We start from the raw sequence: 25,846 nt of genomic DNA, 5'->3' as shown, positions 1-25,846 counted from the left end.
TGTGCTTGTCAGACTGGAAGGTCCTTTAAATGGCAGGGGCTTAGCCAGCCACTGGATTGTGCTTCTTCAGCCCAAAAGAGATAAATTGAGCCCAAATGAGAACACTGTTTACTCAGCATCTGGAGAAGCCACAGATGTGGGACCCCCAGGCCCCCCATATGAGGCGGTAGCAATGAAGCATTCGGGATGTCAGTGGGACTCCTGCGGTGACATTCTGGTGGCTGTTCCCTGGTTGCAGGTGTGTCCCTGATCATCGGTTGGGAGTGGCGGTGGCCGGGCGAGACACCCAGTACTGCACCCCTGGGTGTGCTGCTGGCCGTGTCTCCAGCACGGTGTGCGCTGCCTGCATCCTCATGGGTTGGACAGATGGGGATCACGGTGGGATGCTTAAGGAAAACCAGGCTCTCAAAGCCCCTTTGCACCTTGGCGGCTCAGGTCCCTGTCCCACCTGCTGGTCACTCCTGATGGCAGGAAGGCACGGCTGCTCTGCAGAAACAAGACCCCCTGGAAATTTCTTAGGTGCCACCTCTGCCAAGCCACTGAGCGACGCCGCATCGACGGGAGAGGTTTTGCAAACGCTGCTGAGGTCTCAAGCGCCCCTGCTGCTGAGGTCTCAAACGCACCCATCCACCCGCCCCTGCTGCTGAGGTCTCAAACGCACCCATCCACCCGCCCCTGCTGCTGAGGTCGCAAACGCACCCATCCACCCGCCCCTGCTGCTGAGGTCTCAAACGCACCCATCCACCCGCCCCTGCTGCTGAGGTCGCAAACGCACCCATCCACCTGCGCCTGCTGCCGCGTTGGGGGGCTGACCCCTCCGTGTGCCCCCACCGCGCCGGCTGCCTGCCCCGGAGGCCCGTTCCCCACTGCCGCTGCGGCACACGCCCGGGCAGCCGCCCCGAGGAGCCCGAGCGCCGCAGCAGCTGCTCGGGGAGGCTGATGCGGCGGGCACAGCCTCAGACCCAGAAATAGCCGGAGACGCGCAGACCCCGCACCCGGCCGCTCTGCCGGCAGCTCCCCGCCTGCTCCCCGTGCCGAGAGCCGGGGCCGCCGCGGAGCCGCCGGCCGCTGCCCCCCCGCCCGCCGCCTCCCTTCACGGCTGCCGCGGGGCGCACGGTAGGCAGCGCGGCGCGGGGGGTGTGGGGTGGTGCTGCCCGCCCCCGCTTCGGGCCGGGAGGCGGCTCCCCCCGCGGGGCCCGGAGCTCCGGCCGCTTTTCGGCCCCGCGGCCGGCGGCGCAGGCCTCGGCGCCCGAGCATCGGTGAGGCGGGGGGAGCAGCCCGGGGACCGCGGCCTCTCCGCCGCAGCGGGGCGGGCGGGGAGGCGGAGCGGCGGCGGCCCCGGCCCCGGCCCCGGCCCCGGCCCCTTCCCTTTCCCTTTCCCCTTCCCCTGCCGGGGCCGGGCAGCCCGCGGCCGGGCGGCGCGGGGGGGTCGCGGGGAGGGGAGGCGGCGGACGCGGGGCCCGGAGCGGAGCGGGAGCGGGACCCCCCCGCCAGCAGGTCAGTCCGGCACGGGAGGCGGCGGCGGGGCGGGAGCCGCGGTCCGGGCTGCGGGGCTCGGCCGGCGCCTGCCGCGGCAGCGGGCGGGGGGGCTCAGGCGAGGGGTGACCGGGGGAGCTCCCGGGGTGCAGGACGGGGCGGGGGGCGTCCCGCCGTGGCGGGTGATTGGGGTGGGGAGGAAGCCGCGCCGCCCGTGGGGCTAATGCCGGCGCCTCCCGGGTGGGCCCGGCGTTGGGACGGCGCGGGGGGATGCTCACGGCAACTTGCGCGACCCCCCGGGCGGGTGTACCAGCACCGCCTTGGGCAGCACCCGGGCGTATATAGCTCGGGAGGGCGACTCTGCGGGTCCGGGATGCAGGGACGGGTTTGGTTTGTTGTGGGAGATTCCTGGGTACCTAGCTCTGTTCAGACGCTCTTTTCCTGGCCTCGTTCTGGACCACGTACCAAAGTGGCTTTAACTAATGCTTGTCTCCACCCGTCTGATGGGTGGCTGAGGCCCAGCGAGGTGCCCGAGTAAGTCAGCAGCAGAAGCAGGGAGCAAGCCCCAGCCCCTCGATGTTCTTTCCCAGTAGCTGTGTGCTGGCCTGCGCTTCTGTCCTCTGATGCGAGAGAAAATGTCATCCCACCGCTGTGTCATGCCATGGCTTGTGCTCGGTCCCCACGTCATCCTGGCCACAGAATCCTCCTTCTGGGAGGCACACCTGACGGTGTTAGAAACGCTTCGTGCTAGCAGGGGAGGCGGGGGAGCTCTCCCCGTTTCTCCCTCCAGCTCTGAGAGACTGATGACTCTGAAAGGGCTGTCGGGTCAGGATGATCTAACGCTCGGGCCAAGCTGCTCTCCCCCAATTTATGACTTTGTCCAGATTTGTCCACGGATCAAGGCCCTGCCTTCTCCATCGCTTGCTTCCCCATCCTCTCTAGCAGCAGCAGTGCTGCATGGTGGGTTTGCAATTCAGAAACCTCCTGAACAGAATGGGTGTTATCCAGCAGAAAGAGAGAGAGACCTTTGTCTGGCTGGCGGATGTTATTTCTGCATGAACATCTTTTTCCTCTTAACTGTTTAGCCACCATCTCCAGGACTGATGTACATGCCTGCCTTCTCCCCTTTCAGAGAGTTCAGGGGGAGCAGGAGGTGAGGGGAAAGCTGGGTGGGCAAACAAGGTATGAGAAAGCACCTTGCCCTATGTTGGGGTTTTGCAATGCAGTGTGACAGGTCAGGCTGCCTGTCTGAGCAGCAGAGAGAGGGCGAAATGTGCCATTTGGGATAAAAGGTGCGTTTGAAGTGGTCTGCAGTATTTGTTCAGAAGGGAGAGGGGAGAAATTGTGGAAAAAGCAGAAGCCAGAAGGACTGGCCCTGAGACCAGACCTGAACCTTGGCCTCGCTGCCTTCCCTGCTACCCTGCAAAGTGGTGGTCAGGGCTAGGCAGCAGATGGAGAGGGAAGAAGAAGCAGCTCTTTCAGGAAGGATTTGTCTTAAGTAGCCTGGCAAACAGCCATTGGCAAACAAATAAGTAATAAATAAAAGCAGGGAGGCTGCTGGCACTCCTGCAGCCTCTGACTCCATAGCACATACGGGCTTTTTCCGGCTTCCTTGTAAACTTAAACCTTTGCCTTCTTCCCATGGCAGCATCCTGTCTCCTGCCACTCCATCTGAATGCCTTTCAGCTCTTTTATTTTTTTTCATGATAACCCTTGAATCACTCTGTAGCTGCTCTTCTCTTCAAAGCTTACCCTGAGGTTAACTAGTTCATCCCTGGTTTGGTGGCTGCTTACAATGGTAGGCGTAGGGTGGTCCTGCAAATGGGGACAGAAATAGCAGTGCTTGCTGGGCATGCTGGTCAGGGGTGTGCGTAGGCTCTTGCAGGTAAATACTGTCCTCCTTCCACGCAGAGACTTCTGGCCCAAGGGAAAGTAAGGCAGATTTCAGCACAGCTTCAGAGCCTATATCTGCAGAGTTGTAAAAGGAGGAGTGTCACTGCTTTAAAATATTCTTTGCAGGAAATACTCCTGTCTTAACAGACTGCGAGAGCTTTCCTAAAGCAGCAAGGAAAGGGAGAAATGTTTCAAACACCCACAAGTGAATTCAATTGATATTAAACTAATCAGTCACCTAAACTCTTAGGGAAACATCAGTGTGCTGTGCAAATGCTGACTCCTCCGTGAGTCTTATAAACAACAAAGCCTTCTACCATTGTCAGTTCTGCGTTTGGTGAAACAGCTCTTCTTGCCTACTTTAATTGCTGTAAATATGTTTTGTGTATTTAGCCCTAAGTTTGAAGAAAACATTGCATTGCTGATGCACTGCGCTCAGAGCAAAACCAGGCTGGCTTTGAGCTGATTTCAGGAGAAGCAGCTCCAGTCCCAATTTCCTTCAGCTATGGCTTAATGACATTCAGTCCTTAACCAGCTATTGGATCCCTCAACTACTAGAGGTCTTAGAGCTTTTGAGGGTCCCACTTGGCATCTACCTGCACTTAAAGATGCCTAAACATCTTTTAAAAGCTGGCTTGAAGTTATTGCTTCAAATGTAGCTGGGACTGGTAATTAGGCTGTGATCACACCTTGTTATTAGGTGGGGACAATGGCAGCAGTTTGCTCACTCTATTACAGCAACAATGGGACAGCCCCGGCCAGGTACATGTGCACAGCCCTTCCCATCGCCCAGGCCACTATTGTTGCTGGTTAATGTGTGAGACTGGGCACGGTGGGTCCTGCAGGACCTCTCTGCAGAGGCAGGGGGAGGTGGGGTGGAGTAGCCAGACAGGGGCATGGGCTCCCCTCTCCCAGCCCACTGCCCTGGTCCCTGTGTCACCCTCACCTCTCTGGTGGTTCAGCCATCGCTAGATCTCACACCTCCTCACCAGGTTTGCTTTTTATGACTCATCTTGGTGGTTACCTAAGCCCCAGCACTGCCCTGCCTTGCCTGTCCCCCAGTACAGCCCTCTCTTAATGGATGACTGTGTTGGCATAAGAGCTGCAGCCATGCTAAGGGCTGCAGAGAAAACCTCTTTGGCTGAGAAATTGCCCTCCTAATTGAAATTACTGTAATGTTGCCCAGCCTCTGGGGAGCATGAATGCCACAGTATGGAAGTATTTCAACACCGAGATCGGTTGTGCAGTTCCTAGCAGAGTCCCCATGAGAAGCTGTGGGTACCATATTGACCAAGGAGGGGCTTTTATGCTGTCATAGTTTGGTTTCAAATAAAGATGTGTTTAAAATGGAGTGCCAGAGCAGAGAGGCTCAGTGCTCCTGTTCAGTGGGAGTATGTGAAAGCTTTGGGTGACCCAATTCCCCTATCCTGAGTACCGATGTCTTGTCATCTGCAGATTGTGGATGAGCTGAGAGGAAGGCAGGATCTGAATGAGCCAAGCTCCACTGCACCCCCAAGTGCTAAAAGGCAGGTTGTGAGAGGTGGAAAAATATGTCATCATGTAATTTTGAGTTGCTCCTAACAGAGAGAGAAAGGGGCTCTGACCCTGCTTCGCCGGGGAGCATTTTATTGTTAGCTGGGAGTTGGTGGTAGGAGGCAGCTGGGGCAGGAGTTGATGGAGATTGAGATGATGAGCCCCTTGATGTGCTGCGTTGGATGGGTTAGGGGAGAAGAAGAGAAGGTAGAGATGGGGGAGTTAGGGAAAACCTCAGGTTTGGAAGGATAGCTCCGGAGCAGCTCCCAGCTGTGGCCCAATGTGAGCCCATGGTACCCTGAGACAAGGCCTGGGGACCCTGCATTGGCCAGGCCAAGGTCACCCTGCTGGAGCAGTCCCCTTGCTGCGCTACCCATGCAGAAAGATGACCCACGCTAGGATGACACGCCAGGGAAGTGGCACAGGCTGAGGTGCTGAGATGTTGCGTGAGGGTGGGCAAGCTGAGGGGTGACTTGCGAGGCTTGGAAGTGGCTGACTATGGGCCACAGGGCACCAGAGCAGCTAGGATCCCAGCTGGCTCTGGGACAGCCCCCAGTAGCCTGGGACTTGGGACATACCGGGCTGGAGGACCTGGTTGCAACAGCAGGTTGGGATGGTCTTCTCGGCATGGCTCTGGCTTGGAGCAGGGTCTCCATCCTTGGAGATATTCAAAACCTGCCTGGACATGGCCCTGAGCAACCTCCTGTAGCTGACCCTGCTTTGAGAAGGAAGGCTGCACTAGATGATCTCCCTTCAGCCTCAACGCTTCTGTGATTATTTGTCCTATCTTCTGACAAATTCGGTCACCATGGCAGCATTAGCGAAATGACCAGAGGTTTGGAGGTTTGCCTAGCTCCCCTGAACCTGCAAGCAGCGGTCTGGAGGTCTCTACACCAGTAAGAGGCTCCCAGGGCTTGCAGGCTCCAGGCTGGGGGCTTGCACCATTCCTTGTGGTTTTGGGCTGCTTTTCTCAGGGAGAGGTCATGGATGGCAGAACTATGTGGAAGGGAAGTATAATGGCAAAAATGGCAGAAAGCCGAACCAAACTTCGCAGACCTCAGAGTAAGTTTGATCTGCGCCTTGTTTGGTGTTTGTACACTTTTGCTCTTTTCCTAAGGACAAGTTGATTCTCAGTGATGAGTATGTTGTGATGCTTAGGACTGAGCAGGAGGCTGCACCATGCTTAAGTGAGTGGGTTTACGGTGTAACGTTATTTAGATTCTTAATGTCTATGTTTCTTGCATTAGAAAATGATGAGTGACACATTTCTTTATTAGATATCACTTCACTATTTATTATAAATTTGGTCCAGCTGTATTTCCATGGAAAATGAAATCCAATTCAAAATGCAGAAAGCAAGCATTTAAAAACTGGTTTCTAGTTGGTTAAGTAAAACTGCTTAAAATGTATGAGTCCACAAAAGAAAAAAGAATAAGTTTATGAAAGCATTATTTGTATATGTAATGAATTTAACAATACTATATTACTATACTATATTGTATTACTGTAATACTATGTTATAGAATCACAGAATCATAGAATGGTGTGGGCTGGAAGGGACCTTAAAGATCATCTAGTTCCAACGCCCCTGCCATGGGCAGGGACACCTTCCACTAGACCAGGTTGCTCCAAGCCCCATCCAGCCTGGCCTTGAACACTTCCAGGGAGGGGGCATCCACAGCCTCTTGGGGCAACCTATTCCAGTGCCTCACCACCCCCACAGTAAAGAATTTCTTCCTTATATCTAATCTAAATCTACCCTCTTTCAGTTTAAAGCCATTAGCCCTTCTCCTATCACAACATGCCCTTGTAAAAAGTCCCTCTCCAGCTTTCCTGTAGGCCCCCTTTAGGTACTGGAAGGCTGCTATAAGGTGTCCCTGGAGCCTTTTCTTCTCCAGGCTGAACAACCTTAACCCTTTCAGCCTATCCTCATAGGGGAGGTTCTCCAGCCTTCTGATTATCTTTGTGGCCCTCCTCTGGACTTGCTTCAACAGGTCCATGTCCTTCTTATGTTGGGGGCCCCAGAGCTGAACACAGTACTCCAGGTGGGGTCTCACGAGAGCAGAGCAGAGGGGGAGAACCACCTCCCTCGACTGCTGGTCACACTTCTTTTGATGCAGCCCAGGATACGGTTGACTTTCTGGGCTGCAAATGCACACTGCTGGGTCATGGTGAGCTTCTCGTCAGCCAACACCCCCAAGTCCTTCTCCGCAGGGCTGCTCTCAATCCACTCATTGCCCAGCCTGTATTTGTGCTTGGGATTGCCCCGACGCATGTACAGGACCTTGCACTTGGCCTTGTTGAACTTCAGGAGGTTCACACGGGCCCACCTCTCAAGCCTGTCACGGTACTTCTGGATTATAGCAACAGAATTTTATTATAGGAGATGTAAAATATAACCAGTGATATAAACTGCATATTTCTGTCTTTTAAGAATTCAGAACTAGTGGAGAGTATCCTCTCACACTTAATCTTCACTTGAACTTGGAAAAGGAACCAGGCTCTCCTGTGTTAACCTGCAGTAATTTTCTGAACTTTGACTAAACTAATCAGTGTACTAAATTAATTGAAACATATTTTTTCCCTCTGCTTTCAAAGAGGTTGCTGCTGTCAGAGCCACTTTTGCAGTTCATCAGGCTTTAGCTCCAGGTGCTCAGCCACTGAGCGGATCTGGCAGCAAGGACATACTGCATGAATTTCTACTGGCTTATTTTTCACTGATGAGAGTGATTTGAGGTCTTAGCATGTATGTTGTTAGAACTTCCAGTTTTAAATTGGCTGTCTTTTAAATTAAAAAGTTTTTAGTTCAGACAAAATCTGATTACTTTTAAGTCAGGTATATGTTTCCAAAAGTCATAATTCTTTTATTTGTTCTGGTTCCAAGTCCTCTTTATTGCTTCTTGCTTTCATACTACACTGCTGCTAATCTTCTCATCAGGCAGTTTCATTGGATTTTTCTGTTGGGAGGTTTTCATCAAGTTTAATTTTCTTTCATCTGAGTTTTTAATTTCTTGTGTTTTCTTCCATGAAATTTCATCAAATTCTTCCTTGTTCAGAAACAAAAAAAACAACAAAGTGAATACTGCTAATAACAGCTGCAGTGGCTGGGCCACCTCCTGAGAATGGTGCATTTTAAAGACTTTCAGGTTAGTTGAGTCATTGCAGGGAAGTCAGGGAATGGATGTTTCTGCACATACAGTCCTCTGATATCCTACACACTGGGCTGGATAAACCTAGCTATGCAAATCTTTAGTAATTGGACTTATAGAAACTATGACCACGCCCTAAGCCTTGTCTATCACAACTATAGCTTTATGTGTGTTCCGGGATAATCATTAGGTTTCAGGATTCTTTCACCCCAGCAGCTGCGTCTGAGGGACCGACTGTTTATTTGGACAGTCCCTGCACAGAGTCAAACTTCAAGGGTTTCTTTCCCTCCATAACGAGGAGGTGAATTTCTGGCCCTTGTGAAAGGCATGTTGCAGTTGGTTTCAGCAGAGAAGGGATTTCATTCTACATTTTCTTTGGGCTTGGGATTTTTTGTGGAAAATCTCCTGGGAGCAGAATAAGTTTCTGTACATCTGTAGCCTTTAAAGTCCCAGCTGGGAGCAATGCTCGGGTGTGTCCCTCCACCTCCCCGGCTGCCCATGGGAGCCTGCCTTGCCAGCACTGGGTCCTCCTCATCCCCATTACCTGGGGCAGGAGAAGGTGTGCACAGGTGTGTGATGGGACCTGCTGAGCTTCGGGTCTGATCCTGCTCTTGGTGCTGCAGGCTGGCTGCCTGCTCCCTGAACATGCTGGGGAAAGTTCTCTATTGCCTGGAGCTCATCTTGGTTGAGAGGTGGGAATTGGGGAGGGTGTTTGTGTCAGTAGGATGGTATCTCGCTCCCTCATTGAACAGAGCTAATCCGGGTAGCTGGGTTTTGCGGCCGTGCCTGTGTGCGTGGCTGGCCTGGTGCTCTGCACAGTGCCAGTGGCATCGCTGAAGCCCGCTCTTGGGGTTTGGGCTGGTCCTGCAGCTCATTTAGCACAGGGTCTCTCCATGCCATGGTGAGCATTAGGAGGAGCCTTCCCAGTGCCCTCCTGTGGCTCTTCACAGCTGGCTTTTGGTCCTTTTTTGGTCGCCTCCCTCCAGCATGACATCCATGTGCCCTGCGACGGAGCTGTGCTGCCAGGAGGAGCATAGAAAGCAGCCGGGCAGGATTTGGAGACCGGTGTGTCCTGCAGGTGGTCCTGTCCCTAGGGAAGGGGCAACAGTGTGGGATTCAGCATCACTTACACACTGATCCCTGCTGCTCTGGAGGAGGGTTTGGCTGTGGGTGCAGAGCTCTGCTCACCCTGCCGGGGCTGTGGTCAGCACAGGGATGTCGGGATGAGCCAGAGCTTCTGCAGCATCTGCGGTTGCATGGCTTTTTGTCTCTTATGAAGTGCAGGTGTGGTGCTGGCACTGGTGAAGCAGAGGGGTGTTTCAGGGTGGGACGTGCCCATGCTTTACTGGAAGCGCTGGTTGCCACAGGGAGCCAGGCTGGGAGGTGGTGGCTGTGCTGAAGTCTCGTGCACTCTCACCTTGGGTTTCTCAAATTGGCTGGAGACTCTTTGTGTTTCCAGGTGGGGAGATGCTTCCCAGAGCAGGGATGGCAGCTATGCAGCACAGTGTGCACCAAACTGCCCCTTACATCAACATGTAGTGGGTGAGGTGGTGGAGACCCTGGCTTATTTAGTAAATGCCTTGCTGGTGCTGCAGAGGCTGAGTACTGGATCTCAGGGCGCTCACTGCAGGGCCAGCCCAGCCAGGCAAGAGCAGCGTTCACAGTGGCAGGTTTGGGATGTGCTGGGTGGGGATGCAGGCAGGGAGAACAGCATATCCAAAACCAGGTGGAAGGCAGAGAGCTGGGCTGGGGCTGGGCCAGGACAGCCAGCCACTGTGAAAACCACTCCATATCAATGCTGCATCCCTGAGCATCTCTCCCAAAACGGACACAGAGCTTGTCTGATTCCTGCTAATTGTGGCAGGGCCTCAATAGCTACTGGGCTGTGGAGAGGCTTGCAGTGGCTGTTGCTGGGACACTGCTCCCTGCCTGGGCCCCCAGATCTCTTAGGCTGGCTCTATTCCTGGTGCCAATGCTGCTGTGCCCAAAGCACCATGGAACAAGGGGGCACAGGCCTGGGGAGGCTCCTTTTGCAGCCATCTGCTGCAGCATCTCATGTTTAATTTCCTTTCCTTTTCTCTTCCACGAGAGCAGTGATGCTGTGGAGGGCAGGGGGTGGCTGCCTGAGCACCCCGCATGGCAGGCAGGGTGGGCAGAGGGGTGCAGGGGCTACCAGCCCTTCCCTGAGCACCAGCCTGGCTGTGTGGCCCTGTGTGCAGGAAAGGCAGGCTTGTGCAGAGAAACCAGGGACAATCTTTCTGCATCCCTGCCCCTAAAACTTGCCATCCTGGTCTTTTTTCCCATTTTTCCCCTGATCCCAGATAGCCTTTTTCCAAGGCTGACTAGCATCTCTGATGCTGGCTATTGGATGTGGTGGGTTTGAAAGGATGCGTCCCCCCACAAACCTACCAGGTCGGGCCGACAGCCCCTACGCAGTGTTGTGTTGTCTGCTCTTGCAGCAGGAAGAGCTTGCGGGTCGCTCCGTGACCACCCTGCTGCCAAATCTGCCATCTGTCTCACCACGTCCTCTGGGCGATGCTGCGCCTACTGGCCCACGGCTTCTCTCCTCCCCATGCCTTGTCCCTTTCCCAGCCTGGCTGCTGTACATGTCCAGATGTGACACTTCCTTGTCTGCCTGGAGGGAAAGAAACCATTTCTTGTGTTTTCTTCCATCACATCCATCACTCCCGATGCCCTTTGCGCTGGCTGTGGGCAGGTGCTGACCCATGGGCACAGCCAGAACTGGGTAGGAAGGCAGCGCGGTGGGTGCGGGCAGTGCCAGCCTGCGGCACTGGCACAGCAGAGGCTGCGTGCTGTCTGTGCCCCGCTCACCCCCGTGTGCTGGGCCACCCACCTGCGGTAGGTGTGTGTCAGGGGGGATCCTGAACCCCAGTCCTTGTCATGCATCTTGTCCCCACTCCTGCTGGCTTGGATGCACTGATGTGCTCGTCCCAACAGCCCCGTGATTTCTCTGTTATCTCTGATGCTTCAGGGCCATTTGACTCCCCAGGTCCCCTCCATGGAGGAGACAAGAGCAGGCTGGTGGGTGTGATGGGCTGTCTGCTCTGCTCTGCTTGGCTCTGCTCTGCCCTGCAGCAGGTACATGGCTGAGGCTGTGCTCGGGTCTCCTGGGCAAGGGGAATTCCCTGGAGGCAATGGGAGTGATGGGGATGAGCTGTCTTGTCAGTGTGCGTGAGCACCAGTTGTGCCGGGAGGAGGCTGGAACAGTCGGTGCTTTGCAGAGCCGCGTGTCTGCAGCTCCACGTGCACCTGGGAGAGCTGTCTCCCTTCCTGGCCGCAGCAGCAGCAGCTTTCCTCTGATCTCCCCCAAAGGCTGCGTGGGCTGCAGAGGCGGCTGGATGTGTGCCCCAGCAAGCGACGGAGACTGACTGTGTGCTCCCTCCGCTGCCCCAGCGAAAAGCAGCGTGGGCTGGCCCTGCACGGGAGCAGGATTTGGTGGGAGGGCAGGCGGCTGGCCCACGGCCCAGGCAAAGGCAGTGCAATCTGGTGTTGAGACCGTGAGAAGGGTTCAGTCTCTTCCCTCCTCCTTTTCAAGGACCAAATCTGCTTGCACGCTGGGGGATAGGTGGCAATTTGGAGGGTCCCCTATGGATATGTCTCCAGGGGATGGAGGTGGCTGAGTCACGCCTTTGGGAGCACCTTCTCTCCTTGTCCTCCTGTTGCAGGCCCCTGTGTTCACCATCAAAGGCTTCCCCTTCCCTTTGATGCGCTATTGACTCAAACTGGTATGCTGAGAGCTAATCCCTCTGGCACGGCTGGACGCAGCTAGCACAGTGGCTGCTGGGCCGTCCCCGCTTGTGCAACCCGCTGGTGCAGGAGCCTTTGCTGAGCTGCCAGCTCCCATGCTCCCAGGGCGGTGTGATTCATGCCGGTTGTCTGGTGTTACCCAAATCTGCTCGGAAGCTGGGCAGAGGTGGGAGGAAAGCCTTGTCGAGGCCAGGATTGGCAAATGGTGTGCCTGTGGGCTCCTGCTGTAGCCCAAACCTCGCTCTGCTCCTGGCACTGAGAACAGGCAATAGAAATGTTCTAGCTCTGCTGATGCTCTAAAATTGTATTTTACGTGTGTGTGTGTATATATATCTAGTGTTGTAACCCACTGCTCTCAAGAAGAAGCTTTTGTGCTTGCAGAGAGGGGAGCTGGGCAGGGCAGGAGTGTTTCTTTGCTCTTGCTGCAGAATCAGCTGTGGGGGACATCGTGGCTGCTCGAAGCTGGGGAGGAGCAAAGAGGGGGAGGCTGGCAGCAGCCCGGTGCCAAGGCCTCCCCCAGAGCAGTGTGGAGGGAGCTGCACAGGTGGCCCAAGGAGAAGGGGATCAGTGGGACAAGCATGATACTGCCTAACTTATACTGGCCCCTGGGAGGCTGTGGAATGAGGGTGCTCGGTAGCAGGGTGCCCCCGGGTCCGTATCAGGCAGCAGCAGGCTGGAGTAGAGCAGAGCTGGGCCCAGCACCATGGGTGCCAGACCCCTGCTAGCTCACCATGTGCCCGCACTCGCCCCCCATTGCACAGCAGGCTTGCGGGCATCAGCTGTGAGGAGGGCTGGCTGGAGCTCAGCAGCTGAGAGCAACCACGCAGGGGACTTGAAATGTGTCCGCTTTCTCCACCAGCTCAGCGGTGAGGTCCCTGCCATTCCCAAGCGCACCATGCCATCCTGGCTGGGCAGGACACTGGGGTGCAAAGCCACCGGAGCTGCCTGGTCCAAGCAGTGTGGTATTGGGCTTCCCGGTCTGCGTCCCCCTCATGCACAGCCCAAGTCCTCTCCTTGCCAGTCTTCTCCCTCTGCCCTGGGGTGAGGTTCCCTCCACTCACTGGTGACAGTGTAGCTGTGCTGGCTGCTCCCATGGCTGACAGTGTCTCTGCAGCAGGTGGCTTCATAAAAGGCAGCAGATAAATCTCTCACTCTCATCTCCACCTCCCACAGCTCCCTGCTCCCCAAACAGCGGAAGGGACTTGGGGAGGAAAGAACTGCCTTTTCCCCTACCTCCATCCTGCCTTTTCCCCCACCTCCAGGGACCACAATGCTCCTGGCACCTTGTGGCACTGTGAAAGATGCCCGTGACCCACAGGGACAGCTTTGGGCTGGCTCCCGACAGTGGCACAGCTGCTCCTGGTTTCCATATAGGTTTCCACAAGAGAGTGTTTTTCCCAGCAGAGGTGGCACTTTCCTTCACAGAGGCCTTAAAATCCTCCTCAGTTTGAGCATGGTTACCTGAGTTGAGGAAGAAGCAATCTGCCTGTAAATGTCTGACGTCCCACCGCTGTCGCAGCCTTGCTGAGAGGTGCCTGCCTTGGCCTTCGATGCCAAATGGGAGCTGCTGCTGCCGGGCTGGCTGTGCGTGGGCACAGCATGCTGTGGTCCTGGAGCTGGCAGGCGATAAGCAACCCAGGGGTACCCTTTGCGGGGAAGCTCAAGCCCTTCCCTAGGGCCAGCTGCTGCGGTGGCCCTCAGTCACACAGGCAGCAGGGTCTAGGAGTTGTCCCCATCTGCACGTATCTTTGTTAATTAATTGCAAGTGTGGGGGTTGCTCTGGGGACTGTGAACAGCATTCAGCATCCCAGCTCGGAGCAGGGACCTCCTCTTTAGAGGAGGGGGTCTCTTTACTTTTTCCTGAAATACTGTTTTCCTGAATGCATGTGTGTGTCCATGCATGTATGTTAACTGAGAACCCTGGGGTGACTCCCTGCCTCTTTCCCACTTGTGAGCCACCTGGGTCTTCGTCCCCTGCAGTCAGCCTGGCTTTTTCATAGAATCATAGAAAAGTTTGGGTCTTCTGTGCAGGCTCCTGCCCTGAAGGTGCTGAAGGAGGGGACGTTTAAAGGTCACCTAATCCAACCCCCCTGCAATAAGCAGGGACATCTTCAATTAGATCAGGCTGCTCAGAGCCCCATCCAACCTGACCTTGAATGTTTCCAGGGATGGGGCATCTACCACCTCTCTGGGCCACTTGTTCCCATGTTTCACCACCTTCATCATAAAAAAACTTCTTCCTTATATCTAGTCTGAATCTACCCTCTTTTAGTTTAAAACCATTACCCCTTGTCCTGTCACTACAGGCCCTGTTAAAAAGTCTGTCCCCATCTTTATTATAAGCCACCTTTCCTGACTCTCTGCTCTCTGTCATTGCCCACTAGCAGCCAGGCAGCTCCCTGCCCTGTGCTTGGGCTGGTCCTGGCCCAGGTAATCCTTTGTGCTGAGGAGCATTGATTTAAGCGTTATCAGAAAGCAAGGGTGCATGATGCAGAAGGAGCGATGGACGCCTGCCATTGGGAGCTTGCAGCCCAATTAGCTCACATTTGCTCGGTGCTTTGCACACACAAAAGTGCGGTGTGAGGAGCTAAGCACGCTGTGTACACAGGGGGATATTGAAATACAAACCAAACATAGGTTAGAGCCAGCCTGCAGTGGCAGCTTAGTCAAATGTGTCGAAAAGGGCTGGAGTGGAATGAATAAACTCTGCTCCAGTTCTTCCTTCCCAATTGCTGTGCGCTGGCTCCAGCAGCCACTGGCTCGCACATGCGTGGAGGATGCGCTGGAGAAGAGCTGCTCTGTGCACAGCGTCTCCCACGCGCTGGCCCAAACAAACCTCCCTGGCTGTAGAGCTCGCTCTAAGCACCGTTTGCTCTCGGTTGCCCGAGGTTTGGCTTTATTCTCACGCTGAGGAGCTTTGCAGTGAGTCAGTACTGCCCTGCTTGTTCCACAGCATCCCTCCAGGAGAAGGGGCTTGTGCAGGTGGCTGCTGTACTGCAGAGGAAGGCCACAAACGTCGTCCTGCAGAGAGCCCCGCTGGGGGCTGGTACGCCTTCTCGTTCAAAAACCTCATACATGGAGCTTAGTCTGTCTCAATGCCAAAATGCGGCCACCCCGGGTCTGCACGGCAGTGCTGGGGAAGGAGGGGAGGGCAAGGAGCTGGGAGCGATGCGGCAGCCACTGCAGGGGGACGTGGCAGGGGAGAGTTTTTCTCTCAAATGGTTTCACTTGAGTCCCTGGGGCAGCATGACCCTGCGCAAGGTTTCCCAAAGGTGGTGGCAACCCGCCACTCCTGAGAGCAGGAAAACTTGCTTGGCTCCTCAAAATGGGGTCACAGTCTCACGCTCCTGGTGGGTTATGTTGTTTAGATGGTCAGTGTTGGCAGGGCAGGTTGGGAGTGCTGGGTGAGGAGAGGAGAGTGGGGAGGAGGACACACATTTTCTGTCCTGGGAACAGACACCTCTTCCCTCATCCTGCTGCCCATGTGGTACCTCACGGTGGGTTCCTGTGCCTCCCCACCATCCCTTTCTGTGGGAAGTTCCCAGAGGGCTGGGAGGACACATGAAACATTGGGGACAGGAGCAGTGGTGCCGAAGGCAGGCTGACCGCTGAGGGGAAGGGGCTGGCTGTGGGGGTTTGCATCCCCAGGGCCTGGGTGGGCTCATGGGCCGACCGCTCCCCCCATCATTCTGCCCTGGCTGGCAGTGAGCCTGGAGGGCGTTCATGCCCCTCCATGGGAGAGCAGTGCTAGAGCTTATGGGTGGGGAAGATTATGTTTATTTCCACCATCTTTAAGCAGGTTTATTTTACTCAGCCATGTGCTCACAGTCATTTTCTCATTGATCCCACTCACTCCCACATTCATACCCACCATCCTCATGAGCACCCCAGCACCTGTGGTCATTTGTGGGTGATATGAGAACAAGGGACACCAGCTGCCAAGTCCTCCTGACCTCTCTGGGTAATCATATCTTCATTGGCAATGACAAAACTAGTCTTTGAGCAGGTGTTTTATACCTTTTAGGAGTCATCAGTTGCTGCAGAGTGGTCCTTTGCCTCCAAACCTTACTGATCTCAGCCTCCATAGCCCACCGGCCAGGTTGCCACCTATTATGTGGTTCTCCTTGTTTGGAAGATGCATCTGGTTTCTGGCAGGCTAACGGGACAGGCTGGTGTATTTCCCGTGTGAGGGAGCTGCTGTCCTACTTGTGATGGGACGGGGTCTTCTGCTGGTGGGTTGTCCGTGCTGTGGCCTTAGCAGGGTGTGGGCACAGCATTCACACCAGTGTCAGTCTTGGTGCTACCAATCTCTTCTCATCCAGCGCCTTGGCTCCCCAGCGGGGTCTGGCTCCAGTCTCTGTGGGTCACAGCCCCGGGGAGGTAGGCAGTGTCACGGTGGGGCTGGTCTTCTGTGCAGGCTCCTGCCCTGAAGATGCTGAAGGTGGTGCAAAGAGCCTTGTCCAGGGATGCTGCTGCCCCACACCCGCTTGCCCCACAGGCCACCAGCATCCTGACTCTCTCTTTGCTTTTTGGACCTGTAGGCCATGACCCTAAGAGGGAAGGGTGAAGGGAGAGCCAGGGAGAAATGCCTTGGACCCCCATAGGTTGTTGGAGGGCCGTGTCTGTGGTCCCATCCCCTCTGTGCTCGTCCCCCTCAGGGATGGATATGCCCTGTGGTGTGCCTGTTCTTCTGTGCACCGAGCTACAGGGACAGAGAGGTCACCATGGTCTTTGGTGCCAAAACTGCCTCTGACGGTGTGTGTGCTGAGCTCAGCACAGGGTGTTGATGAGCCTTTTCCCAGCCCAAGGTCATTTGTTAGTTGTGCTGAGTCAGTGGCAGTGACTTGGGTTTCCTGGCCTCCCCGTCACTGCAGTCCCGCAAGGTCAGTCACTGCAGTCCCACAAAGTGGGACACTGAAGGTTCTCCTCCCTGCCCGGTCCTGGACGCACCAGAGCATGGACCTGATCTTCCCATTACAGTGGTCCTCGTTTTCCCCTCCCACAGCCTGGCCACGTCTTGTGAAGGAAGAAGGATGCAGAGGCAGACAGGTAGCTGCGATGCTTGCTTTCTAGGAGACACGGTCTGGCTGCTCAGCCTGGCTTTTCTGCTGGCTTCACATGGCCACAGGCAGCTCCATCAGCAGCGCTGTGCCCCAGCTGCCCACCTGCCAGCGAAATGAGTAATCCCTTCCCTGCCAGAGCGGCACGCTGAGGCTGGGTGAGCGCAGGCATACCGAGAAGGCCCACTTAGTCATCTGAGCACTCCCAAGACTTTGTTTTGGTGTTTTGCTACTCCAGCTGTCCGTGAATCCCCTAGTAAATGAGATTGCTGGCAGGGTGCTTCGAGGGAGAGATAAATTTTGAAAAATTGCATTCGCATAAAAGACATGCCTTATTTTTAATTGGAAATCTGATTCTCTGGATTAGTGCCCACCCAACTGGAGAGGAGAAGCATATGCTGGTGTATCAACAAAACAAACAGGGCACTGAATATTCAAGGCAAACCTTACACACTGGAAATGCTTCGTAGAAATTATCCAGCAAATCACTTTCAATGGCAATGCTCATAGGTTCACTGTCCATTTACAGCCGTCACAAAGAGGAGAAAGAAGGATTGCCTTTCTCTATTGCTCTACTTGTTTTCTGACCCTGTTTTAGCATCTTTCCTCTAAGTAAGACCTAGATTGGGTAGACCATGTATTGCAGTTTCTGTCTCTATGTTATGGCTTCATTTTTCAAAGCCACAACCCTATCCACTCCTGTGTTTCTTGACTTGCCACTTGCTGTCACTTCTCCAGGACAGCGGCTGCGCCAAGGGATGCCTGTCCGTCGTTGGCATCTGGAGGCACTGCCTCATACACAGCTAACGGGAAGCTCTCCCAACACCTTCTGGAGGTGAAGGTACCCACCTAGCTCTCTTATTCACAACAATACTTCCTCCTCTGGCCCTTAAAGATTGGGAAAAGCACAATGGCAGTGGTGTAGCTGGGAACAGGAACTGGTCTGGCGATGCTGTGGGGTTTGTTAAGATACGATCACAGTGCTGTCACCAGAGTATTGCAAAATGCTGAACTATCTCATAGTCTGGTGTGAAAATTTAGCTTAGGTGTTTTAACAGTGACTTTAAGTCTGACCTAGAGTGCCTGTGTGACTGACTCTGTATACCAACTAAGGTATCTCCTCCAGTTGGAGGGAGGTTGAACATGTCCTACACGTCTGAGTTCAAGCTGTTCCTGGTGCACATGAGCAGAAATCTCCTCTTACAGTTTCTGCTGCATGTGCTGTTCCTAGAACATTTACATGATTTACTTTTAGCTGGTTGTTCCCAATGGTTATTTTAATGGTAACGCTGCAGCTATATAATTTGCATAAGCTTTTCTAAGAGCAGCACCATAAAAGGTGAGATCAGCTGGAACAAACGGTCTAGAAAAGTGCTGGTTTAGGTATTTGGAGGTGGGTTTCCGTGGGTATCTGAGGGTGAAGGGACCAGAGAAAAGGCAGGAGAATGAGCTTGAGATTAGCTCCAGAGGAGCTACAAGGGCTGCGTTACAGGCCTGAGCATGACATGATGGCCCCTTTGGGCAACGGAGTTGGAGGTGCCTGAGAGAGGGGACAGAGCTGGACAGGTGGCTTCAGGTGGTCTCTGCTCCTGAAATTGCTCTGTGCAGTAAGAGTCTGGCACTGAAACAGCAATGCTGGGTGGAGAGACAGGAACCGGTCGGGCTGGGTGGGTGAAGGCTTGCATTTGGGAGGCTTGTGGGCAGGAGAGCTTGGAGCAGGAGGTACTAGCACCATCTCCAGGAGAAACCCATTGCTTTTGGCTACCAGGAGCAAAATATCTGCTACTGGGGGAAGGGGACAGCAACAAGGACTTGCTAGGGAAAGACAACCCGAACCAATCCCTGTGAAAATCTCCCTCACGCTGCCATCCTCTGGCAGGATGTTCCTCCTACGAGCGTGAAGACGGTGCCTAGAAACAAGCTGCAGGATCTTACTGCTGCGTATTGGAGTGGTGGTGGTGGAGAAGGGACTTGGAGGTTGCTAAGAGTCTCCTTGTTTATTTGCTGAAGGTCCAACAGCTCCCTGGGTCAGAGACACACTCTCCTTGTTAACAAAAAGGCAATGAATTATTTAGCAGCTGACAATGCCAGATGGCGATGGCTCTGCTGCTTACAGGAGGAGGGGAGGGAGGGAGACATGCACATGGGGAGAACAGATTGAGAGCATCTCCATAGGAAAGGGCTGACCCCGGCCAGAGGTCCCAGTGGCCCAGGTGGTTCCCCAGCCGCCTGGCGGCAAGCAGGAGGCAGGCGGTCCAGGGCAAACAGCTGCTGCTTGCCAGAGTGGCCCACTCATTTCCTACAGGTCTCCCCTTGTTGGAGTTTCCTCTTCAGGGGTTGTTATCCTGATGGGACCATGCTGAGCCTCGAAGTACAGGACTCCCAACCCTGGCTGGGAGGCAGACCGTGACTGAGGACACTACAGGGAGGCTTTGCCAGCCCGTCCCTCACTTCATACCTGGCTGCAGGGATGGTACTTCAGCCCAAAGTCTACTGGGATGCCCTTTGGAGTGGTATCAGCATATCTCAGGTGACCTGGCAGTTCTTTTGTGAGTCACACTAAGGGTCAGCTGTCCCAGCTTGGGCTATGATGTCTCCGGACACCACAGGCTGGCCAGATCAATATATATATGGCTAGGGACACCTGAGGAGAACTGAAGATGCTGTAGGCAGCATGGACAGATCTGTAGCAGACACTGAAGCCCATGCCCCAGGTGACACTGCACCATATGCACAGGGACTGCCATGGGTCTGTGTGTCATGGGGATCTTCATGCCTGTAGTTCAGTGGCTTCTGACATCCCTTCAAGGCATCTATGCAGGTAACCAGATGCCAGCCTAACCCTGGAGTGGGGTCAGCCTCAGGCTCTGCTGGGCTCATAGCCTTGGTCCATGCATCCCAGCCACTCTTTGGCTTCAGTGGAGATTTCTCTTTAGGCTGGAATTTATGCTTCAGAAATGAAGAAAACAGCAAGTCACCATCTCTGTTTAATTTGGAAGCTGCAGGCACCAAGAAGAGTTCTTAAGTTCTTCAACCCTCTTGAGAGCTTGGGTTGAAAATCCCTTGGGAATCCCTGGTGTCCACCTGATTGCATTTGTCAGGCTGTCAGAGCCTTTTTTTTTTTTTTAATCAACTCTTGTGTTTGAAAACCTCCCTCTTCAGTCTTTCTTTTCCCTGAACGAGGAGGTCAAAGAGAGTCAGTGTCTCAGACGTGTAACCTCTGTCAGCTCCTGTCCCAGCACCCCCATCCTACCCGGTCTGCTCAGCCGCAGGGTGGAGGGTGTCTGGGCTCCTCAGAAGCTTTAGGACAGGACTAATCTCAAGCAGGAAGCTGCATGGTCTGAGAGAGGCTGAGGCTACAGCAGTGCACGTACATAAAACCACATGCTACTGTAGTCTCCCATCTGTCACACTGGCAGAGCAGAAGTAAATGTTTCCCGACAAAAGCAAATCCATGTAGAGCTCAGGAAGATCCCCGTTCTAAGCCAAGGTATTTTGTCCATGTTCTCTCTGTGCTCCCCAAGGACCTCTCAATCAGGTTGCCTTTGGTGTTGAAGAAGAGTTGATCCTGTTTGGTCTTGATGGGAAAAACCGCCATAAACACTTTGCATCTCCAGGTTCCTGGAGGTGCTGGCTGTCTTTGTTTGCACCTTCCTCCATTACTTAATTGGACCATGGCTCCTGCTCCTCTTCCTCTGTCCTGCCCATGTGGGCTGTGAACATCCTGCAGCAGGGATCAGCTGTCACTGGGTGACTGCAGGCACTGCAGGAGGGTCCCAGTTGTGCCTGGAATGTACATAAAAAGGAGGAAGAGGAGTGAATGCCCAGTGGCTTGAATACAAAGCTCACAGGAGTACATGTTAATAAGCATGCTGAGGTTTCACATGGCCTTTGCACTGGCCACAATATACTGGTTACAATGTACTGTGCTCAGCATGTTTGCAAGGCAAGGCACTCATATAATTCCTTATAAACTTCAGGCAGGCCAGAAGGTGTTCTTGTCAGGAGCACAAGTCCCCAAGAATAGGGACGTAGAATAACTGCAGTTGGAAGGGCCCACTTGGAGGTCATCTGATAAAAGCCCTTGCTCTGGACCTGGCCAACTTTAAAATTATATTTCGTTGCTCAAGGCGTCCAAAGACAATGCTTCTTTGTCTATCTGTTCCCACACACACTGATAACCTCAATCTTCCCCTAAGCAGGGTCTTCAGCCCTCTAGGTTTATCTACCTAGAAAGTACTAGACATCCTAAGTCGGGGCCTTTCGGAAGAGATGTTAGGGACCCAACCTGGTTGCCATTTTGAAAATCCCTCAACAACCTATTAATGGACCATCGTGAGAGCACCCTGAATACCCCCCCACTGTCCCAGGGTGCCTGTCACCCTGGCGATGTGGTTGATCTCACTATGGTCATAGCTGTCCTCCTTTGAAGGCCACACAGCTCTCCAGGCACCAGGAGCAGCTGACTAAAGGTGCTGGGGGAGCTCCAAGGCACGGAGGCATGGCAGGTACACGAGGAGAAGAGACTCTGGCCCTGTTGTCCCCACTCTGTGTTTGTTAGTGTTTGCTGTGCTGGTTCCCTCTCCTCCTGTCCTTCTGGTGAGCGCAGCAGCCGTTCAGCACTGTCTTGGCATGCAGATCTGTGGCATCCCCATGAGTAACAGCCATGCTGGCTGCTGTAGGGTGCTTGTTCCCAGGGGTCCCAGGCACTGCAGGTTTGGAGAGGATCCTCTCCTACCTAAAGCACGTCAGTAGGAAAGGTTTTGGAAACAAGCCACAGTCTTGGCCATTAATGGCCTTTAAGTATTTCATACCAGTGAGGACTGTAGCCTGCGGTATCAGCTCCTGGGGAAGTGGAGGGAAGCCTGGCATTTAGGGTTTTGAGAAGCTGATTCTTCTGAAGACATCAAGATACCTTGTAAGGAGCAATTCTGCTCTGGTGGAAAGATGGAAGGGAGGTCCCATGACTCCTGAGTCACACAGGTCGTGATGCTGGAGAATGGAGGGCTTAGGGATGTTCCACATGCAGTAGATATCTGGCTGTGGGGAGCGAAGCCAGCGTAGCCCCAGCAGCCCAGTTGTTAACATCATCATTGCTCTTACTCTCAGAAATTCAAGCGAATGCTTTGGCCTCTTGTTCCTGCCTGCTGACCACACCAGGGTGGCCATGACTCAACCCAGCTTCCAGGACTGAGGGGCAGAGGTGGTGAGAGACCTGTCTCAGGTATGATGGAGACAACCAAATAGCATGGGGTTTAATGGGGTGGGGAGAGGGTATGAGGTAGCTGCGAGATCTCTTCAGCAACACCCCCCGCCCTGTGTCCCACAGCCCCTCCCTGGGAGAGACTGGGACTGGGGAAACTCCAAAGTCACCAGTCAGTCCTCTCCCCTCTCTGCCCTTAGTGAGCTCCTTGGACCTCGCTGGAGGACCTGAAAGAGCCACGGCCCTCTTTCAGGCAAAGGCTTCTCCATCCTCACCCCTGCCCCTGTGTTGCAGGCTGAGGCCCCACGACGGCACCGATGGAGAGCGTGTACTCGGTGGAGCCAGCACCTGATGGTGCCGGCCCCACCTCTCTGGACGTGCTCAGCTTCCTGGACGCCCTGGTGAACAGCACAGAGGAGCAATGCTTCAGCGCCCGCTCCCGCAGCACCGTCCTGGAAGGGCTGCCGTTCGGTGGCGTGCCCACCGTGCTCGCCATCAACTTCATCCTCTGGCTGGTGAGTGGGCCAGGAGGGTGCCATGCCTACGGGCACCGCAGCCCCCGGCTGTGCTGTCTGAGACCGGCTGTGAGCGTGGCGGCGCGGGGGGTGGGTGCGTGTGTTATGGGTGTGCTGACAGCCACACGTGAGTGCAGCCTGTGTGCTGGTGCACCCGGCTAATTTGGAGGAACGGGGGTGAGTGTGGGGACCAAGAGCTTTGCCCACATCATGGTGGGCAAAGGGCAGCAGTGGCAAGATCACAGAGCAGGAGCAGTTTGGCTTGAGGCAAGAGTTTTGCACGAGCTTGGGCTCATGAGTGAGAAAACAGATGGGAGGCATGTGAGGAGACCCTACGGGGCAAGACCCTGCGGTAAACCCTTCACCTCTCCTCTTCCCTCTTCTTCCAGCTTCTCCTCCTGGTCTTCTCCTGCCTTCGGAAAGCAGCTTGGGACTATGGGCGCCTGGCGCTGCTGATGGACAATGATAGGTGAGGAGGATGCGAGGCCACCACGGATGATGGCTCCAGCCTCTCCGAGAGGGCTGGCAGGAGGGCCGGCACTGCAGGGTGGCCCACGGAGAAGCTCAGCAGGTGTTCTTGTCCCTCCTTCCCGCTGGGAATGGCCTGGCTGCCCTTGCCCATGGAGGCACAGGCACCATCTGCTGCAGGGAGAGGGAAAGGCCAGGCCAGCTTTGATTTCCTCTTGCAGGCACCATCTGGTGACCGTGCTCTTGGTGCCAGGGAGGGCACTGTCCTGGGAAGGACAGAGGCCCAAGAGCTGCTTTCAAGTGGGGACGAAGCTGCTGCCTCTCCCCCTGCCACTCTCTGGGAATGAGTAGGAGGAGGGAGGCACACAGCAATAACACTGTTCCTCATGTCACCAAGGTGGCTTGCCTGGCCCATCTTTTGGTCTAGGTGCAGAATCCCACAAAAAATACCAGTGTCCTGGTGAAAGTAGAGCCCAGACCAGATTTCCAGGCGGGCTGTGCTGCCCACAGCTGCCTGCCTGCCAGAGCATGGCGTGCCCAGGACAGCAAAGCATCTTTCTTTGTGCAAGTGGGTGCACACAGGAGGGGTCTCTGAAAGGCTGGGCAGCCCGCAGAAGCAAACTCTGTAAAAGGCTCTCTCCTGCCTTCTCCTGTCTCCAGCTCATCTTGGCCTCGGGCTCTGGAGCTGAGTCTGGCAATGGACAGGCGATGTTTCCCTTCACCAGGGAGATCAAAGGGGCAATCAAGACTTAAAATGCAAGCTCTGATTACATTCCTTTTTACTGCAATACCATTTGAGAGGGCTGACACCAGTGGAATAGAAGAAAATCTGGTTCAGCAGTCCCTTGTCCTGGAGCTAAGGCCAATTCCCCATGAGCCACCGCACTGTGGGCCTGGGCCACAGAGAAGCTGCGGTGACTTGTTGGTGCTGAGGCAGCAAGATGCAGCCGCTGCCCTGAGCCCAGCAGTAGTCACTGGTCCAGCCCCAGTGCAGAGTGCGGGGAGAGGGGAGGTATTTTCCAGGCTGCTCTCCTAGGAGAAGCTTCTCCGAGGATGCTCATACTCTTCCATCTGCTGCTTCTTTCCTGCCTCACCCCTCCGCTCCACCCTCCACTCCACCCCTCACTGCAAAGTTTGACGTCACTTTTCTATGGAGAGCAGAGCGAGAAGGAGAAGTCCCCATCGGAGAGCAGCCCCCTGGATGCTGACAACAAGGATGTGGTAAGTGCTGGTGGCTGGTGGCTGTGGCAGCGGGAGCCCAGGCTGGGCTCGTCCTGGCCCAGCCCGCCCTGCGCTTCACCAGAAGCCCAGGTCAGAAGTTAAATGGGAGAAATTAACCCCTCCAGTGCAGGGTTTCCTGCTTAACACCCTTTAGCAGCTGGATGTTCCTGGGAAAGCTGGAGGGTTTCTTTGTCCTGGCTTGTTCTGAGGCATCTACCTTGAGCAGCAGCTTGGAGGAGATGCTCCTGCCAGGGTGAGCATCTCCCAGCTGCATGGCCTTCCCTGCCAGCTGCGGGGACCTAGTCGGATACATGGCCAGAGCCTCACTGCACACCTTTCTGGTCCCGGCAGGACAGAGTCCCCTGGATTGCACCTCCACCTCTGCTGGCGTGGTGGGTTGCGGGGGTTTTAAAGTCATCTTTTGTTTCTCTCTACCACACCAGGCACAAAGTAGGCTTCGCTGGAAACAAGCACAGATGGACATGTTTTGCTATCTCTTTCTGGGTTTTGGCAGCAAAAGCTCAAAAATCAGTCCCTGGTGTGACTATGAAAAAATGACATGACTTATTAAAAAAAAAACTAGGCAGGAAAGGTAAAGAATCAAAATCCTTGCAGGTGGCAGGAGGCCTGTTTAAAGGCTCAGTAGCGGATGCTCTGGGCAAATGTATATTGCTCATCAAAAAATAAGTGAGAAAGACCACAGGGAAAGCCAGCACAGCTAAAGAGCAGATTAAGGGAGATTATTAGAAGTAAGAAGACATCCTTTTAAAAGTCAAGCTGTTCCCAAATGAGGAAAATCTAAACTCTGCAAGGTTAGATGTAAAATACACTAAGGCAGGGAGAAGAGTGCTTTTAAGGAGAAATTTGTAGTGAGCATAAAAGCAAGTACTGGATTTTTCTTCACACATCAGAAGCAGGAAACCTGCCAGAGGGTTTGTAGGACTGATAGATGTTGAAGATAGAAAACGCTTGCTGGAGAAGGCGAGAATGTGGCAGGAGAGCTAAATAAAGTTTTGGTGCCTGTATCCAGTGAGGAGGAGCTTGACCAAATTCCTGCCCAGGAGCCCTTCTCTGTGGGGAAGCACCAGAGCATCCCTCCAGCAGCGGGGCTGGAGGATGAGTTTGCAATAAAAGCAGCCTGACAAATTCCCGTTACTATCACAAATTCCCAGGAGCAGGCACGGGATTTCTCACACCCTGAGACGAATAGCCAAGCTATTGACTGCAATGTGCAACCTCTCTCCTGCACATGGGGATCCTAGAGAGTTGGAAATCAGCTGATAAATGCTGTTTTTTCCAAAGGGTTTCTGGAAAACCCAAGAAATTACAGCCCAGGGAGCTTGGGGTCTGCACGGACAACCTCCTAGACATGGTTCTCCAGAGCAGAGCCCCACCACGGGGCACAGGAGAGAAATCAGCCCAGCTGTGCTAAGGGGGTGTCCAGCCCCCGCGGAGCTGTTGCAGGGGCACAGCGATGTCCGTGCCTCCAAAGCCTCCTGCTGCGGTCGCCAGATGAAGCTGAGCTGTGGCATAGGAGCGAAGGTCCTGGCATGGCTAAAG

The 25,846-nt window shown here is 54.6% G+C and overlaps 1 protein-coding gene across 4 annotated transcripts in view; it reads left to right on the top strand.

The window, feature by feature from the left end:
• Window positions 1-868: 868 nt before the first annotated feature.
• The window catches only part of TMEM63C (transmembrane protein 63C), a 35,313-nt gene continuing 10,335 nt past the window's right edge, over window positions 869-25,846 (top strand). Inside the window, exons 1-5 of one of the 4 annotated variants that reach the window (XM_069783789.1) lie at window positions 869-1,116; window positions 21,989-22,103; window positions 22,377-22,597; window positions 22,987-23,066; window positions 24,199-24,286. In XM_069783789.1, coding sequence (XP_069639890.1) covers window positions 22,400-22,597; window positions 22,987-23,066; window positions 24,199-24,286 — 366 coding nt within the window. In that variant the 5' untranslated portion in view covers window positions 869-1,116; window positions 21,989-22,103; window positions 22,377-22,399. Of the gene's footprint in view, window positions 1,117-1,139; window positions 1,260-1,338; window positions 1,498-17,621; window positions 17,721-21,988; window positions 22,104-22,376; window positions 22,598-22,986; window positions 23,067-24,198; window positions 24,287-25,846 lie in introns of those variants that run through there. The other 3 variants (XM_069783788.1, XM_069783790.1, XM_069783791.1) reach the window with 3 other exon arrangements.

The sequence above is a fragment of the Haliaeetus albicilla genome, chromosome 5, assembly GCF_947461875.1.
Source record: "Haliaeetus albicilla chromosome 5, bHalAlb1.1, whole genome shotgun sequence".
Taxonomy (NCBI): Eukaryota; Metazoa; Chordata; class Aves; order Accipitriformes; family Accipitridae; genus Haliaeetus; species Haliaeetus albicilla.
Note: the sequence above shows the minus strand (reverse complement) of the source record. Positions and strands in the feature narration are given on the sequence as shown.